At 58.2% G+C, this 13,805-nt stretch overlaps 1 protein-coding gene across 1 annotated transcript in view; it reads left to right on the forward strand.

Moving 5' to 3' along the window:
- ITGA2 (integrin subunit alpha 2) overlaps window positions 1-11,307 on the forward strand; it is a 64,652-nt gene extending 53,345 nt beyond the window's left edge. Inside the window, exons 24-30 of the mRNA XM_059695017.1 lie at window positions 1,828-1,927; window positions 2,938-3,048; window positions 4,155-4,259; window positions 5,785-5,898; window positions 7,897-7,986; window positions 10,394-10,510; window positions 10,922-11,307. Of these exons, the coding sequence (XP_059551000.1) occupies window positions 1,828-1,927; window positions 2,938-3,048; window positions 4,155-4,259; window positions 5,785-5,898; window positions 7,897-7,986; window positions 10,394-10,510; window positions 10,922-11,002 (718 nt within the window). The 3' untranslated portion in view covers window positions 11,003-11,307. The remainder of the gene's footprint in view (window positions 1-1,827; window positions 1,928-2,937; window positions 3,049-4,154; window positions 4,260-5,784; window positions 5,899-7,896; window positions 7,987-10,393; window positions 10,511-10,921) is intronic.
- The last annotated feature ends 2,498 nt before the right edge of the window (window positions 11,308-13,805 follow it).

Below are 13,805 nucleotides of genomic sequence, written 5' to 3' on the forward strand. Positions count from 1 at the left end.
TTTCTAATCCCTTCCGGACCCAGGGTGCGCTTTCCTAGAGGACGTGAGCATCACACACATGCACACGCACACACACACGCACATGCACACACACACATGGACGCACATGCATGCACATGGATGCACATGCACACACGCACATGGACGCACACACAGACACACACACACACACACTATTCACAAACACACTGCTAACACTTGGCTGAGCCTTGCTTGCTATGTGATCCTAGAAAATTCCTGTCAGGACATCCACGCTAACCTGTCCTGTTCCTGGCTGGGGTGTAACTTATGTCACCAATTTAACAGCAATGACATATTTGGACGTTTTGCTTTGTTTGCTGGTTTGTTTAATCATCACAAGCAATGCTGGGGGGAAACATGTTTAAACATACACCTTTTTGGTGAAAAAAAGTCCTTTCCAATGATGGAGCGTGAGCCTTGGCCGCCGCTTGGATGCTGTATAAATGCGCAGCTGTATTGTGCGAATGTGATGGTGGAATGGGTGATAGAATTATTTCTAGAAGGTTCCCCGGCACAGCGAACTGCTAATGTACATACACTGGCCCACACGTAGGTGACGTAAGGAACGCCGAGGTCACAGACGGCCAGGGGCTGGGTCTCTTTAAACGCACAAGCAGGACGCGTTAACCAGCTCAGACGCTGCTGCCCTGGCCCCCGGAGGCCTGGAGGCGGGGAGGCAGGGGGGGAGGGAGGGTCCCGCGCTCAGGGCCAGGCTCCTGTTCCGCCTCCTCAGCTTCCCGTTCCCCCGCGGCCACAGTCCGGCGCCCTCACAGACAGAACCTGGACGCTCGCCACGTCTATTTAAGTCTCCCTCTGACGGACTTTCCTTTTGAGAATTTGGGGGGGAAATGTTTTTCTAAGGGAGGCATGAAAAAAGAGGAGAAAGGCAGTATTTTCAGTACAGAAATACAAAAACAATGGCAGCAAATGTCCGCTATAATTTTTAGGACATATAATCAGCGTCCTATAATTAGGGTAGATGACCTGGTGGGAACAGATGTTGCTTCCCAGTCTCCGACCCTCTCCCTGCCCCCACCCCAGCGAAGCCACCTGGTCGGAGTCCAGCCCCAGCCCTGGAAGTGAGGAGGACGGGGTGTAGCACTCCACTCCAGTCTGGCCGGGCTGTCGGGGTTCCCTGGACGTGGTCAGGGCTGCACTGCGAACCCCAGGAGGCCGTCCCCAGCAAAGAGGTCCCATCTGGGTCAGCCTCTGAAGGTGTTCTCTGCTCTCATGATGGATACAGGCTGACTGACCTAGTTTGGACCGAAAGCACAGAGTGGTCTCAGAACCAGAGACAGGAGAGGGGGAGAGAGACAGACGCAGGTCCCGGGTCGCGGGCGCCGGGGACCGAGTGTGCCGGACGGAGCTCCCGCCGAGCTCATCGCCGTGCTCAGCCACACCCCGTGGGAGACCCTCCGGCCCATCAGTCACTCATCCCTCACCGAGGACGAGTGTCTACTGAGTGACACACGGTCCGTGCAGCCCGATCTCCACAGGGCGCCACCGCCAGCCCTGAAGCGATGCGTTGGTGCTCACGTTAGAAATGGTACCCCGGTGATGCCGCAGCACAGAGACTCCCGCGGGAAGATCTCTGAGGGACGTGCTTTGAAAGGGGTTTGCTTCAGCCTCAGGCTTGGCCACTGGCCCGTGGCCCATCGGGAGGGTTTGTTTTCATTTAGCTTTTTGTCCTACACGTAAACGCTTTTGCTTGTCACCTGAGCCAGGAGATACGTAAGGAAGAGTAGCACGAAGCTTCGAGAAGAACAGCAACGCTAACCCGTCTGCTTCACCGACATCCCCCGACAGGTCGACCAACATCAACTTTTACGAAGTCTCGGATGGGCACGTCCCTTCCACGGTGCACACCTTTGATGACATCGGCCCCAAATTCGCCTTCTCCGTGAAGGTTGGTGCGCCTGCCCCGAAGGCGGGCATCGGGAGGGAGGAGGAGCAGAAGGAGAAGTTGAGATGTGCTGGTGGCTCTCACCCTTGAGTGGACATCAGGTCGCCCGGGGGACTTGTTACCATGTGGTCACGGGGCCCCGTCCTCAGAGCTTCCGGTCGAGGGTGGGTCTGAAACTGCATTTCTAGCAAGTTCCCTCCCAGGCCACGGAATGCTGCTGGTCCAGCTGCCACCCCTGAGAGTCACTGAGATGACCCCGGGGGTGGGGGTGTTAAACACGGGGCGCTGTGCATAGTTGTGTGTCCTGGGTGAGGGCTAAGGGGTGGATTTCGAAAGAAAGTTTTCAACATTAATCAACGGAACGTTGATATCACGGCTTGGTGCGGGCGGCATTCGCGTGCCTTCGATCCGAGGAGCTCACCATCTGTGTACAAGTATGTTTTGTAGTCATGCTGGGCATATGTAGAAGTATGTGTAAGTCCAGTTCCAGGGTCGGCTGCTATGAGCAATTACTAATCTAAAGGTTGTCAGTTACATAAAGAGACATTAAGTTGTGAAGCAGCTGTTTTAACCACGGGGAAACCATGGGAAGTAAGGACGTTCACCCTCCACCCTGAGCCTGTGCAGTTTTCTTGGTTCCTCTCTGACTAGCCCGTTGCCTGGCTGCAGCCCTGCAGTTTGGTGATTCCTTAAAGAAGTCTTTCGAAGAGCCTTGTTTGGGATGCAGGTGCTGGGAGGCAGGCAGGACGCGTGGCATCCGGCCACGGCCTCCGTAACGAGACGTTGAGTCCGTTAGTAGTCACAGCAGAACAGCACGCGTGGGGAGCGTCGTCAGTGCCGGCCGTGGGTCCCGTGCCTTAGCCGCGCTGACCCTTTAATCCCAGAGCAGGGACAAGGGTGTTATTCCCGTGGGTCTTACCATGTTTACCTCCGGGAGGGCGTGCGCACCGGCCACGTGACCGGCGCCCCACCTGTGAGGACAGGAGCGAAACCGGGTCCTTCCGTCCCCATAGGTGACCACCGGCAGCATCCCCGTGAGCATGGCCTCCGTCCGCATCCGCCTCCCCCAGCTCACCACCGACAAGAACCCGCTCCTGTACCTGACGGGCGTGCACACGAGCCAGGTGAGGGCGGCCCGAGCGCCAGAGCGACGTGCGCCCTCGGTGGGGGCCCCATGGGAGGGGGCCGTCGGGGGGGTGGCCCCGCCTGACAGGTGTGGACGGAGACTGCGAAGGGCCCTCTTCTCCTGACGTCCATCTCGTAGCAGCAGCGGGTGCTGCGGTGAGAAAGCGAATGTCAATGTGGACGGCAGAGGCTCTTCCTGAGGCGCCTCCTGGCAGGGGGTCCCCCCCGCAGCGCCCTGGCCACAGAGGTCGGCTGGCCGGGGGTGGGCGGCCGAGCCCCCACAGGAGGCAGGTGGCCCGCAGGCCGCTGTTAGCGGCCGCCCTGCACCCTGTCAGCCTGGCCGCGTCCTGCTCCGCCCTGGCTGCTCAGGTCCGTCCCTGTGTCGCGGTCTGAGGAAGGCGATGCCCAGGCCCCGGGCACTTGAGTGGCGTCTCTGTGGCTCCGGCCGCAGCACCTGCTCGTCTTTGAGGCCCAGTGGTCCTCACAGCCGGGCTGAGAGCGCGACTCGGACCGACATGGCCAGCGCCAGCTGGCGCTTAGCGGCGCTGATGTCACTCGGGGTGCGCAGGGGACGACAGGAAATCAAAACCCTAGAGTGCTCCACAGCAGAGAGCCCTGCGTTACATCACTCAGGCTATTCTTCGTGTGTGTTTCTTAATATATTTTTATTGATTTCAGAGAGGAAGGGAGAGGGAGAGAGAGATAGAAACATCAATGATGAGAAAGAATCATGGATCAGCTGCCTCTTGCATGCCTCCTACTGGGGATCGAGCCCACAACCTGGGCATGTGCCCTGACTGGGAATCGAACCCTGACCTCCTGGTTCATAGGTCGGTGCTCAACCCCTGAGCCACGCCGCCCGGGCAACTCTGTCTGTTGTTGTTGCGAATTTGTCTCCCTGCAGGTGGGACCCAGCAGTCCCACCGAGTCAGGCAGGACCATGTGAGCTCGGGGTGACGTTAGTGAGGCTGAGAAGTGGGCCCAGGTGGGCAGTGAGGCCAGCCTGCCCGCCCCCAGCCCCGACCTGTGCCAGTAGATGCCTCACAGGCTGAGGGACCCCACAAACCGCGTGGCCTCCTAGACTGACGTGCTGCCCCCTCTGCAGGCCGGCGACATCAGCTGCAGTGCCGACGTGGACCCGCTGAAAATAGGACAGACGCCGGCTTCTGTGTCTTTCAAGAGTGAAAATTTCCGGCACCTCAAAGACCTGGTGAGGACGGGCTCGGGCTCGTGCGGGCAGTTCCCGTGGGGATTCCTTGTCGTAGTCGCCTGGTAATGAAGCCCTTCCCCCCCCACCACCTGACCCCCTGACCCCTGCCCTCGAATGTCATAGGTTTCCCATGTGCTTTTCTCAGCCAGGCTGAATCAAGGGGTGGAAACGCACACCCAAGTCAGGATGAAGTTGTTTATGGGGTGATGGGGGTGGACAGGTAGAAAGGAGGGAGCAGTGGTTCCCTGTTTCAGTGTTTCGAGTGTAATCACAGCAACACGTGGTTGATGTCTAATAGCTGAGCATTCCCAGTAGAAGCTCGCTCAGGGTTTGCCGACGCGCTAGCCCCTCGGCATGTCCTTCCTTTCGTGAAAACGGTTTGATTGTGTCAAAATGACGGTTGCTACGTGGGAACAACATAAACCAAACATGACGACTCAGAAAACCACAAGAAACAGCAGTTCTCAGAGGGAGAGCGGCTGAGCACTCGTGTGACGAACAGCCGCCTCCACGCCCTCAGCGTTAATGCACACAGGACACGTGTGTGCACTGCTACGTGCATGTCAGAGGCCATGTGACTGTCACAGGCTTTTTAAAATAGACCATGTTTCAGAGCAGCTTTAGGTTCCCAGCAAAGTTGAGTGGAAAGTACAGACTCTGCTGTGCACCCCCGGCCCCCACATCGGCACAGCTTCCCCGACACCCCCCCGCCCCCCATCGGATGGTGCGCTGGTCACGGGATGGACCTGCATCTGAGACGCCAGTCAGAGTCCACAGTGCGTCCCTCGGGGGCTGTAGAGTCCGCTGGTTTGGGCAAGTGCACGGTGACCTGTGTCCAGCTGCCCTGACCCAGGGCTCCTCGTCGCCCGCCCCCGGTCCCTCCCCGCCCTGGTCCCTCCCCGCCCCGGTCCCAGGCAGCTCCTGATTCTCTTACTCAGCTTCCCTTTAATGGAAGGAAAGTCTCTGTCAGTTCTGGCTCATGCGTGACTAAGGCGTAGGCCTCTCCTATGTGCATTCAGCGACTTGCTCAGCCAGTAATGGCTGATAAACACAGATTCATTTGGGGCATTTTTGTCAGAAACGGTGACTAGACGGCGTGGGGTACCCTCCTCCCCACCTTCACGCTGGGGCCTCCCCCCAGGGGCACTGGCAGATGGCGGGTGCGCACCTTGTCATGTGGGGGCGCAGTGAAGAGCTAGAGCTCCCGCCAGTTCCCTGCAGCCCTCCCCCTCATCTGTGGCTGTAGTGTCTGTGGCTGTAACGTCTGTGGCTGTAATGTCTGTGGCTGTAATGTCCGTGGCTGGAGCGTCTGTGGCTGTAGCGTCTGTGGCTGTAATGTCTGGGCTGTAAAGTCTATGTCTGTAATTCTGTGGCTGTAATGTCTGTGGCTGTAATGTCTGTGGCTGTAGCGTCTGTGGCTGTAATGTCTGTGGCTGTAATGTCTGGCTAGAACGTCTGTGGCTGTAATGTGGGGCCATTCCTCTGAAAGCCCGCACTCACCCTCCCCCTTTCCCTGTGTGTGAAGAACTGCAGGACCGCCCGCTGCGGGAACGTCACCTGCTGGCTGCGAGACCCACAGGTGCGGGCCGAGTACTTCCTGAACGTGTCCACGCGCATCTGGAACGGCACCTTCGCCGCCGTGAGTATCCGCTAGTTACGGTTCACCACACCCCAGGCCGTGGGCCATCATTGCCGAGGGGCCTGCCCTGTGGCCAGAGGTGTCGCCCGGGGGCCTGTGCTCCCTCCCTCCCAGTGCTCACCCCGCTCGGAGGCACCTGCTTCTCAGCCTCCGGGCAGCCTCCGGCAGCAGAGTCCTGGGCACAGAGCCAGGTGCCCACTGCTGCCCTGGGGACGGCCCTGCTCTGTCTCCCTCTGCCTCCTCCTGACTGTCTGGCTTCCCATGTCCTTCCTCATCGCGCCCGGCTCCAATGCGCCCAGACCCAATGTGCCTGGACCCAATGCATGTGGCTCATCCCCTCCTGGAACTCCCTGCTGATCTCACACCCACCAGCAGGTGGATCTAACACAGGCTCCTCTCTGCCTGGAGCCTGTACCCACTCCACCTAGGTTCCCCACTTCTCTGGTGAGAGCCCAGAGCTCACACCACTTTTTATTTAAAAAAAATTTTTTTGCTGATTTCAGAGAGGAAGGGAGAGGGAGAGAGAGATAGTAGCATCCATGATAAGAGAGAATCATTGATCAGCTGCCTCCTGTACGCCCCCTACTCAGGATCAAGCCCATAACCCAGGCCTGTGCCCTGACCAGGAACCAAACCATGACCTCCAGGTTCATTGGTCAACGCTCGGTCACTGAGCCACACCAGCCAGGCTATTCCCCCAGGAAGGAATGTTTCAGAGACCAGGGATCAGGGTTAGTTTCGGATGCAGTACCCATGTTGAGAGAGTGAGGAAGGAGGCCATGACAGGAGGCTCACGGGTCCCCTTCTGGCTCCCAGACACAGCCCAGCGAATGCCCTCATGGGGTCCCTTAATCCCTGTGCCCCGGGCCCCCCAAAACCAAGTCCTGGCAGCCAGGAAGTATGGGCAGCTCTCAGATCCAGGCACTGTGTTCTAGTTCAAAGTGAGCATCAGGCCCAGCGCTCACATCACAGAGAACAGAACAGGCACATCCATGATGTATCCATGAAAATGGTTTGTTTTTATAGTAGATCCAGGAATGCATGTAAAGTTATTTCATAGTAGGTTCCTAGAAACGCCAGCGTAAACTACACGTGCCTTCTGTAGGCCGGCCCCAAATCTGGTGCTTTTTATAGAAATGCCTACATTGGGAAACCTGAAATGATTAGTCTTGTGACACAGCGTGAGGAAAGGTTTGGGGTGTCCGCTGTGGACACGTACGGTCGAGCTCAAGGACACGATAAGCAGTGTCCTTTTACCGTGTACCCCAAAAGAAGCATTCTCTTCCCTTTCCAACCCGCTCTTCCATTCCATTTATCACTTACGCAGGCAAATAAATAACAGCTATTGAGTTAGTAATTTTATTTTTCTGTTACCGTCTGCATTCAGTGTTGTTTTGTGTTGGTGTCAGGCATACAGCACAGCAGGTAGACAATCATATGCTTTACAACGGGCCCACCTGGCCCCGTACATACTTATCACAGTGTCGCTGCCTGTGCTCTCCGCGCTGTGCGTGCCATCCCGGGACTGTCCTGTAGCTGCCATCCGCTTCTCAGTCCCTTCACCTTCTCACCCAACCCCTCCACCCCCTCCCCTCTGGCCGCCGACAGTCTGTTCTCTGTATCCGAGTCTCTAAAAAAGGGAGGGAGTTTGCAATTTTCCCTCAGGCCGAAAACTTAAGTTTTCTGAAATCTGCACTGCGGCCTTTCCCGGAGATAAACGTCACTTCTAACCCTGGCTTTGCAGCCGTGTTTTAAGGGGGAGTCACCTGGAGAGAGGACTGATCGCTACCGCAGGGCGGCCACCCCCGTGGGAGTTCCCAGGCACGTGCCGTGTGCGGCCGTCACGTGTCCCCGGCTTCGGGACGCTGAGTGTCTGGGGTCTTTAGATGGTCACTTGCTCTGTTACTTTCCACGCGGAAGTTGATGAATGACCCGCCCGCTGCGTCCCGTGCGTGTCCTCCCGCTGGGATGAAACCTGTCCCTCTTCCCACCTCGCAGGCGACCTTCCAGACGGTGCAGCTCACGGCCTCGGCGGAGATCGACACCTACAACCCGCAGGTCTACGTGATCCAGGAGAACACGGTCACGGTGAGCGGCCCTCGGGGCCTGGGCGGGCCGGCGTGAGTGGGGACGGGCAGCTCACTGGACTCCGAAAGCCCGGTGTCTCTGCGGTGAGCCTCCCCGGTGCTGGCGGAGCTGGGTCAGAGGCCCTGACCCCACGAGGGGTGCCGCCCATCCTGCTCGGCCGTCTCGGGGCCTAGGCCAGCGCCCGGGCTCCTGCCCCTCTGCTGACACCCGCCGGGCTCTCCGTGTCACCCACTCCCACTCGAGCGCGTTTAAGGGCGGTGCCCAGTGCGCTGGGTAAGCAGGCGTCCCCGAGGCTGCTTCTCCTAGTGGTTTCCGCCCGGCGGGCACCGCCACTCTGTGGGCGCCCACTCCTCGGGCCGCACCGTCTACCAACTACAAGGCTCCCGGAGGAGGGAAGGGGGCTCGCAGAGCAGCTGCTTTGGGAGAAGCCAAGGCTGCTGGCCCAGCGGCAGGCCCTTCCCTGGCGCAGCTCCGGGAGAAGGTGCCGCCCTCGCTGCAGCGCGCCCCACGCCCGCCACCTGCAGGGGCCTGGGCCTCTTCCTCCCAAAGCCCTTGTTGGAATCAGAAGGCGGTTCCAGACTCTCCGCCACGCGGACCTGTGCCCGGGCCGTGGACATGACCTCTGGGCCTCACTGTGGAGAGGAGAGCCCGCTGCCCTCCTTGGTCCCTGGAAAGTGGTCCACACACTGTCTGCGGACCCTCCCCCAGGGACCGCCCCCTCCTGTGAGGCTGGGCTTGGGAAATCTAAAATAGAGCCCCAGGAAAGCCCTCTCAGTCTCACAGTTCTGGGACCATAGGCTTGGGGGGGCGACCCACTGGAGGTAGTTTTTAAAGTTCCTTTTAGAAACACGGAGTGTTCAGCCAGAGCCTGGTCCTTTGCTAAAATTTTGGTTTTGTGTGTGTGTGTGTGTGTGTGTGTGTGTGTGTTATTTAGAAAGCAGTATGAGATGAATGCATTAATTGAAATTTATTTTTTATGTTATTTTTTTTAGAGTAAACTTTTTTTTATAAATAGAAAGAGTACCATCCAAAATAATGATAAATAGTATAGTAACATAAGCCAGTAGCTTGAAATTTAAATGAACAGTTTTAGTGATCCCTTTAGGAAACTTTTCCCCTTGCTTTTCTCTGAGCAATGCCGAGAAATAATAGGCCAACTACCACTTTATCGTGTCTATGAAAATAGTTTTTGATTCCAAATAAAAATTAGGTAATTTTTTGCATGATATTTGGAATCTGAATAAGGATGGACATCCCCCTGTAGGTAAGTCAGGGACCCTGGAAGTTATGTGAGTCCCAGCCCATGTGACAGTCGGACCCAGTAACTTATGCTCCTGGTCCCTGTCTCTCCGTGGGCCCCGGTTCGGGGGCCGGGCCCTGAGGGAGCAGAGATGCCCCCTGGCGTGGACTGTGTGGATTCACAGTCGCGCAGCCCTGCACTTACAGAGCCCGTGTTAGCGCTTGAAGATGCAAATGGAAAGAAATGGTCACCCAGAGGTCAGACCCCAGTTTAGCCCAGCTCACAGTCCCGGCGGAACAGCAGCGCTGTGCCCCGAGGCTCACCGCTCAGTGGAGGAGCTAAATCGGGCCTCGTCCCCTCGGCTCTTGGAGAATGTGCTTGTGGCGGAAATGGTCATGACCACAGTCTTACATGCAGAGGCTACAAAGGAAGTGGACCTACTGAGTCATAGGTAGCCCTGGCCGGCGGCTCTGTTGCCTGAAGCATCGTCCCATGCACCTAAAGGTTGCGGGTTCGATTCCCAGTCAAGGCACATATTTTAGCTGCGGGTTCAATCCCAGGTTGGGGCACGGATAGAAGGCAACCGATAGATGTTCCTCTCTCTCAAAAAAAAATCAATTAAAAAAAAAGAATCATTGTTGGCCTCAAGGACAATTTTATAGCTGAAAGGGACAACCCGAGCCTGACATATCGGTCTACGTTTAGCAACCTATCAGCTGACCTGGCGGGAGCGCCATGGGGTCAGCAGCTCAGGAGCCCGCTTCCCAGTCCTGTCTCTGCTGTTTAATCGCAACAGGTTGGGGGTGCTGACCTGGCCTTTGACTCCCCTCCCCAAGCAGCTCCGAACGCTGCCGCCGGGTGAGGAGACAGTGCAGCACACCGACAGGCCGTGTCCTGGGTGACTCCCGCGGCTGGGTCGCCAGCGGTGACATCGCTAGGTGCTGGCGTGGTTAGGGGGAGGGAACTGGCTCCGGGTTCCTTGCTGGACGTGGCGGGAGCGTTTCTTCTGGAGATGGCACTGCCCAGCGTGTGATCGGGGACATGGCCCTGAGCCAGCTGGCCCCTCCCTAGACGCCATGCGTGGGGTTGGAGAGCGTGGCTGGCCAGACCGTCCTCTTGTCGCTGCTCTGGTTGGGTCACTCCCGTGTCGTGTGTTCCCGTTGGCAGATTCCCATCACGATCACGAAGCCCCACGAGAAGGCCGAAGTCCCCACCGGGGTGATCGTGGGGAGCGTCGTCGCCGGGATCCTTCTGCTCTTAGCGCTGGTGGCCGTTCTGTGGAAGGTAAGACACGGGCCTCGTTCGGCATCGAGGCTCCCGGGGCCTCTGCCGTGAACGTCCTGGTCAGACATCAGCTTCCGTCCCTTCGGCCCCTCCTCCACCACAAGAGAAAGGGCAGTGCAAGGCCATTGCAATCAGTTCCTGAAAAACCACCGAAGGATTTTACCTCCTCGGCCTTGCCCCTGGCCTGCCCTTCCCCACCCTCCCCTCGGCCGACCCTGCGTGTTCTGTCCAACCGCAAATAAACAGAACCCAGCGCCCTGGGCCCCAGCGTCCTCCTGACGGCCGGTACCCGGTCCGTCCCAGCCCCCACCCCTCCCCGCGCCCACGGCTCCCAGACGTGGTTCCCGTGGCAGCCAGGGGGAGCCCCCCGCAGTAAGCCACCGACGTAACGTTTCACACCGTCACCCACAGCTCGGCTTCTTCAAGAGGAAATACGAGAAAATGATGAAGAATCCAGACGAGGCTGACGAGACCGTGGAACTCAACAGCTGAGCGCCGGCCGGACGCCGGGGGACAGGCCGCCTCCCGCCAGCGCCTGCTGCGGGCGAGGCTTTGTTTTTAAACCCAGGGTTGGGCGAGGTCTCAGGGGCACTAGTCTAATATTTTATTTCAAGAAAACTGCAGGTCAGTTTGGAAAAAAGAACTGGGGATGGGAGGGTGGGAACTTAGAGGTTTATGTAAAGGACTTATTTGCTGTGGACAGTGTCTACGCCGGCTGGTCCCCGGCGCCCACGGTGACGGCGCCCTGTCGGAAGGGGACGTGCTTGCAGACACGGCGCGTCTTCCACAAAATACAACCTTTCTCCGGTGTTTCATTGGAGGGGGATCGGTTGTGTGAAAGGACTGTTTTTAAAAGAAGTGACGCGTTTGGTGAAGACATAGGACGAGCTCGGATGTTGACGCTGGGGAAGGACAGCGGGTCGTCCCCTCTCGGCAGAAAGTGCCAGTTTTCTGTGAGAACTGAGTTTACAGCGAGGGGCCCCGGCTGCTGGTCCGGCGGCCCCCTCGCCCTCTCCTGCGATGAACTGACGGAGACCCGCCGAGTGGCTGGGGCGCCTCCTGCCAGCAGGTCTCCATCCCGGGGGAGGGAGGTTAGAGGCCGAAGCACAAGACACTGCGGCCACCCTGTTGGTACGACCCGCCTGCCGGGGCCGCCACGTCGGGGGACAGGGGAGTTCCCCCTCCCTGAGGGCCACAGCTGGCCGCCTGGCTGCGGGCAGGGACCTGGTGACTTTTTAAAGATGAGCCACGTCCTGGGCACCTTCCCGCCTCCACACGGAGCCCTGTCCCGCCCTGGGAGCCCTGCCCTGGAGCCCCGGAGCCTTGTCCCCTCGTGGCATGGCTGCGGTCACCCCCCGTGTGCACACACCGTCTCCCCCGGCCCCTGCTCCCCACGGGGAGGAGGCAGGAACCCTGCGCCGAGTGGCTTTCTAGTCCTTGGAGCTCCAGGGCATGTGGAAGGCAAAGCAGGACGTCGTCTCAGGAACCTGGGAGCAGGCACGGGGTGCTGGGCGTCACCCGGAGCAGGCGTCCTCGGGACTGGTCCGTCTCGTCTCCCGGACCGACCCCGGAATGACTCTCACCTGGAGGCTGCCTCCCAGCTGGAGTCCCCGGTCCCAGCTCCCGAGACCGCCACCTGGTCGGTGGGCTGAGGCCCCGAACCCCTGTTTTCACGAGCGCCCGGTCGCTGTGCTGGAACAGACGGCCCCCCTTTTCCTTCTGCACCCTCTGCTCTCTGAGCCCACAGGACTCGAAGGGTGGGGCTGGGCAGAAGGCGATGCCATGTGGCGCTGCAGCCTGGAGCTGCCAATGAGCCACTTGGCCTGGCAACGGCAGGGGCTGCAGCTCAGCAGCGATGCTCTTGGCTCGGCTGACGGCTCTGTGGGTGAGCAGTGACCTGTGAACCAGGAGGTCACCGTTCGATACCCGGTCAGAACACAGGCCCGGGTGGCGGGCTCCATCCCCTGTAGGGGGCGTGCAGGCGGGAGCCAAACAATGATTCTCTCCCATCATTGATGGTTCTCTCTCTCTCCCTCTCCCTTCCTCTGTGAAATCAATAATATATATAATAAAAGTCTGGGGCCTGGGTTTTTATAACGCAAATAGTCCTTCAAGGCTCTGACTTTGAGAAGAAATCAGGGAGGACAGGGATTCGTCCATGTGAGTCTGGCCTGGCCCCGGCCGTGGCAGCCAGGCCCGGGCACGCAGGTCAGGGGTTTACTTTGTATTTGACCAAACGAAGAAGGAAAAACAACCGTAAAGTGTCGGGCTCACAGCAAAAGTGGCTGGTGTTCTCCAGTGAGACGTGCCAGGGCCCCATTCCTGGAACAGCCATTTGGATGAAACCTGTTTCATCCCAATAAAGTTGTATTGAGAAGCAGCATGGAGGAGACGGGCCACGAGGTGACAGAGGATTTTGATGGACCACATGACTGTATAGACGCACTAGTTCAGGGGTCCTCAAACTTTTTAAACGGGGCCAGTTCACTGTCCCTCAGACCGTTGGAGGGCCGGACTATAGTTTAAAAAAAAACTATGAACAAATTCCTATGCACACTGCACATATCTTATTTTGAAGTAAAAAAACAAAACGGGAACAAATACAATATTTGTATTTGCATGTGGCCCGCGGGCCGTAGTTTGAGGACCCCTGCACTAGTTCCTCCAGGTGCTGTGTAAGGTTGTTTCCTCGGCCTCGCCGCCTCCTTAACTGGGCGCTCAGCTGCCGTCACACACGCAGGGCGGGAGCTCGGGCAAGACCAGGGAGAGGCCTTCCCGCCTTCTTCCCCCGAAGGGCTGGGCTCCCGGAGACTGACCAGCGTGCCCCCTGGCTCTGCACCCTGCGGCACAGCCAGGCTGGGAGCAGGCTGCCCCTCGTGGTGATACCAGACTGTCTCCAGCCCTCATGAGGCCTCGGGGGATCAAGGCACCCTGATTGGGAACCGCTGCTAACCTGCCTGAACACGGCTTCTGTGATCAGATCAGTGGTCGGAGGCAGAGGCTGCATTTACCGATGGATGAGCATTTCGCAAGCACTTTGAAGCAAAGGTGAATATTCATCAGAGAAATGAAAAGAACCGGCCGGTGTGAGCGTCGACCTATGGACCAGGAGGTCCAGGTTCCATTCCCAGTCTGGGCACAAGCCTGGGTTGTGGGCTGGATCCCCAGTGTGGGGTGTGCAGGAGGCAGCCGATCCATGATCCTCTCTCATCACTGATGTTTCCATCTCTCTCTCCCTTCCTCTCTGAAGTCAATAAAAGATATTTTTTAAAAAAAGGAAAAAACCTCGTTGAAG

Source organism: Myotis daubentonii, chromosome 4, assembly GCF_963259705.1.
Source record: "Myotis daubentonii chromosome 4, mMyoDau2.1, whole genome shotgun sequence".
Taxonomy (NCBI): Eukaryota; Metazoa; Chordata; class Mammalia; order Chiroptera; family Vespertilionidae; genus Myotis; species Myotis daubentonii.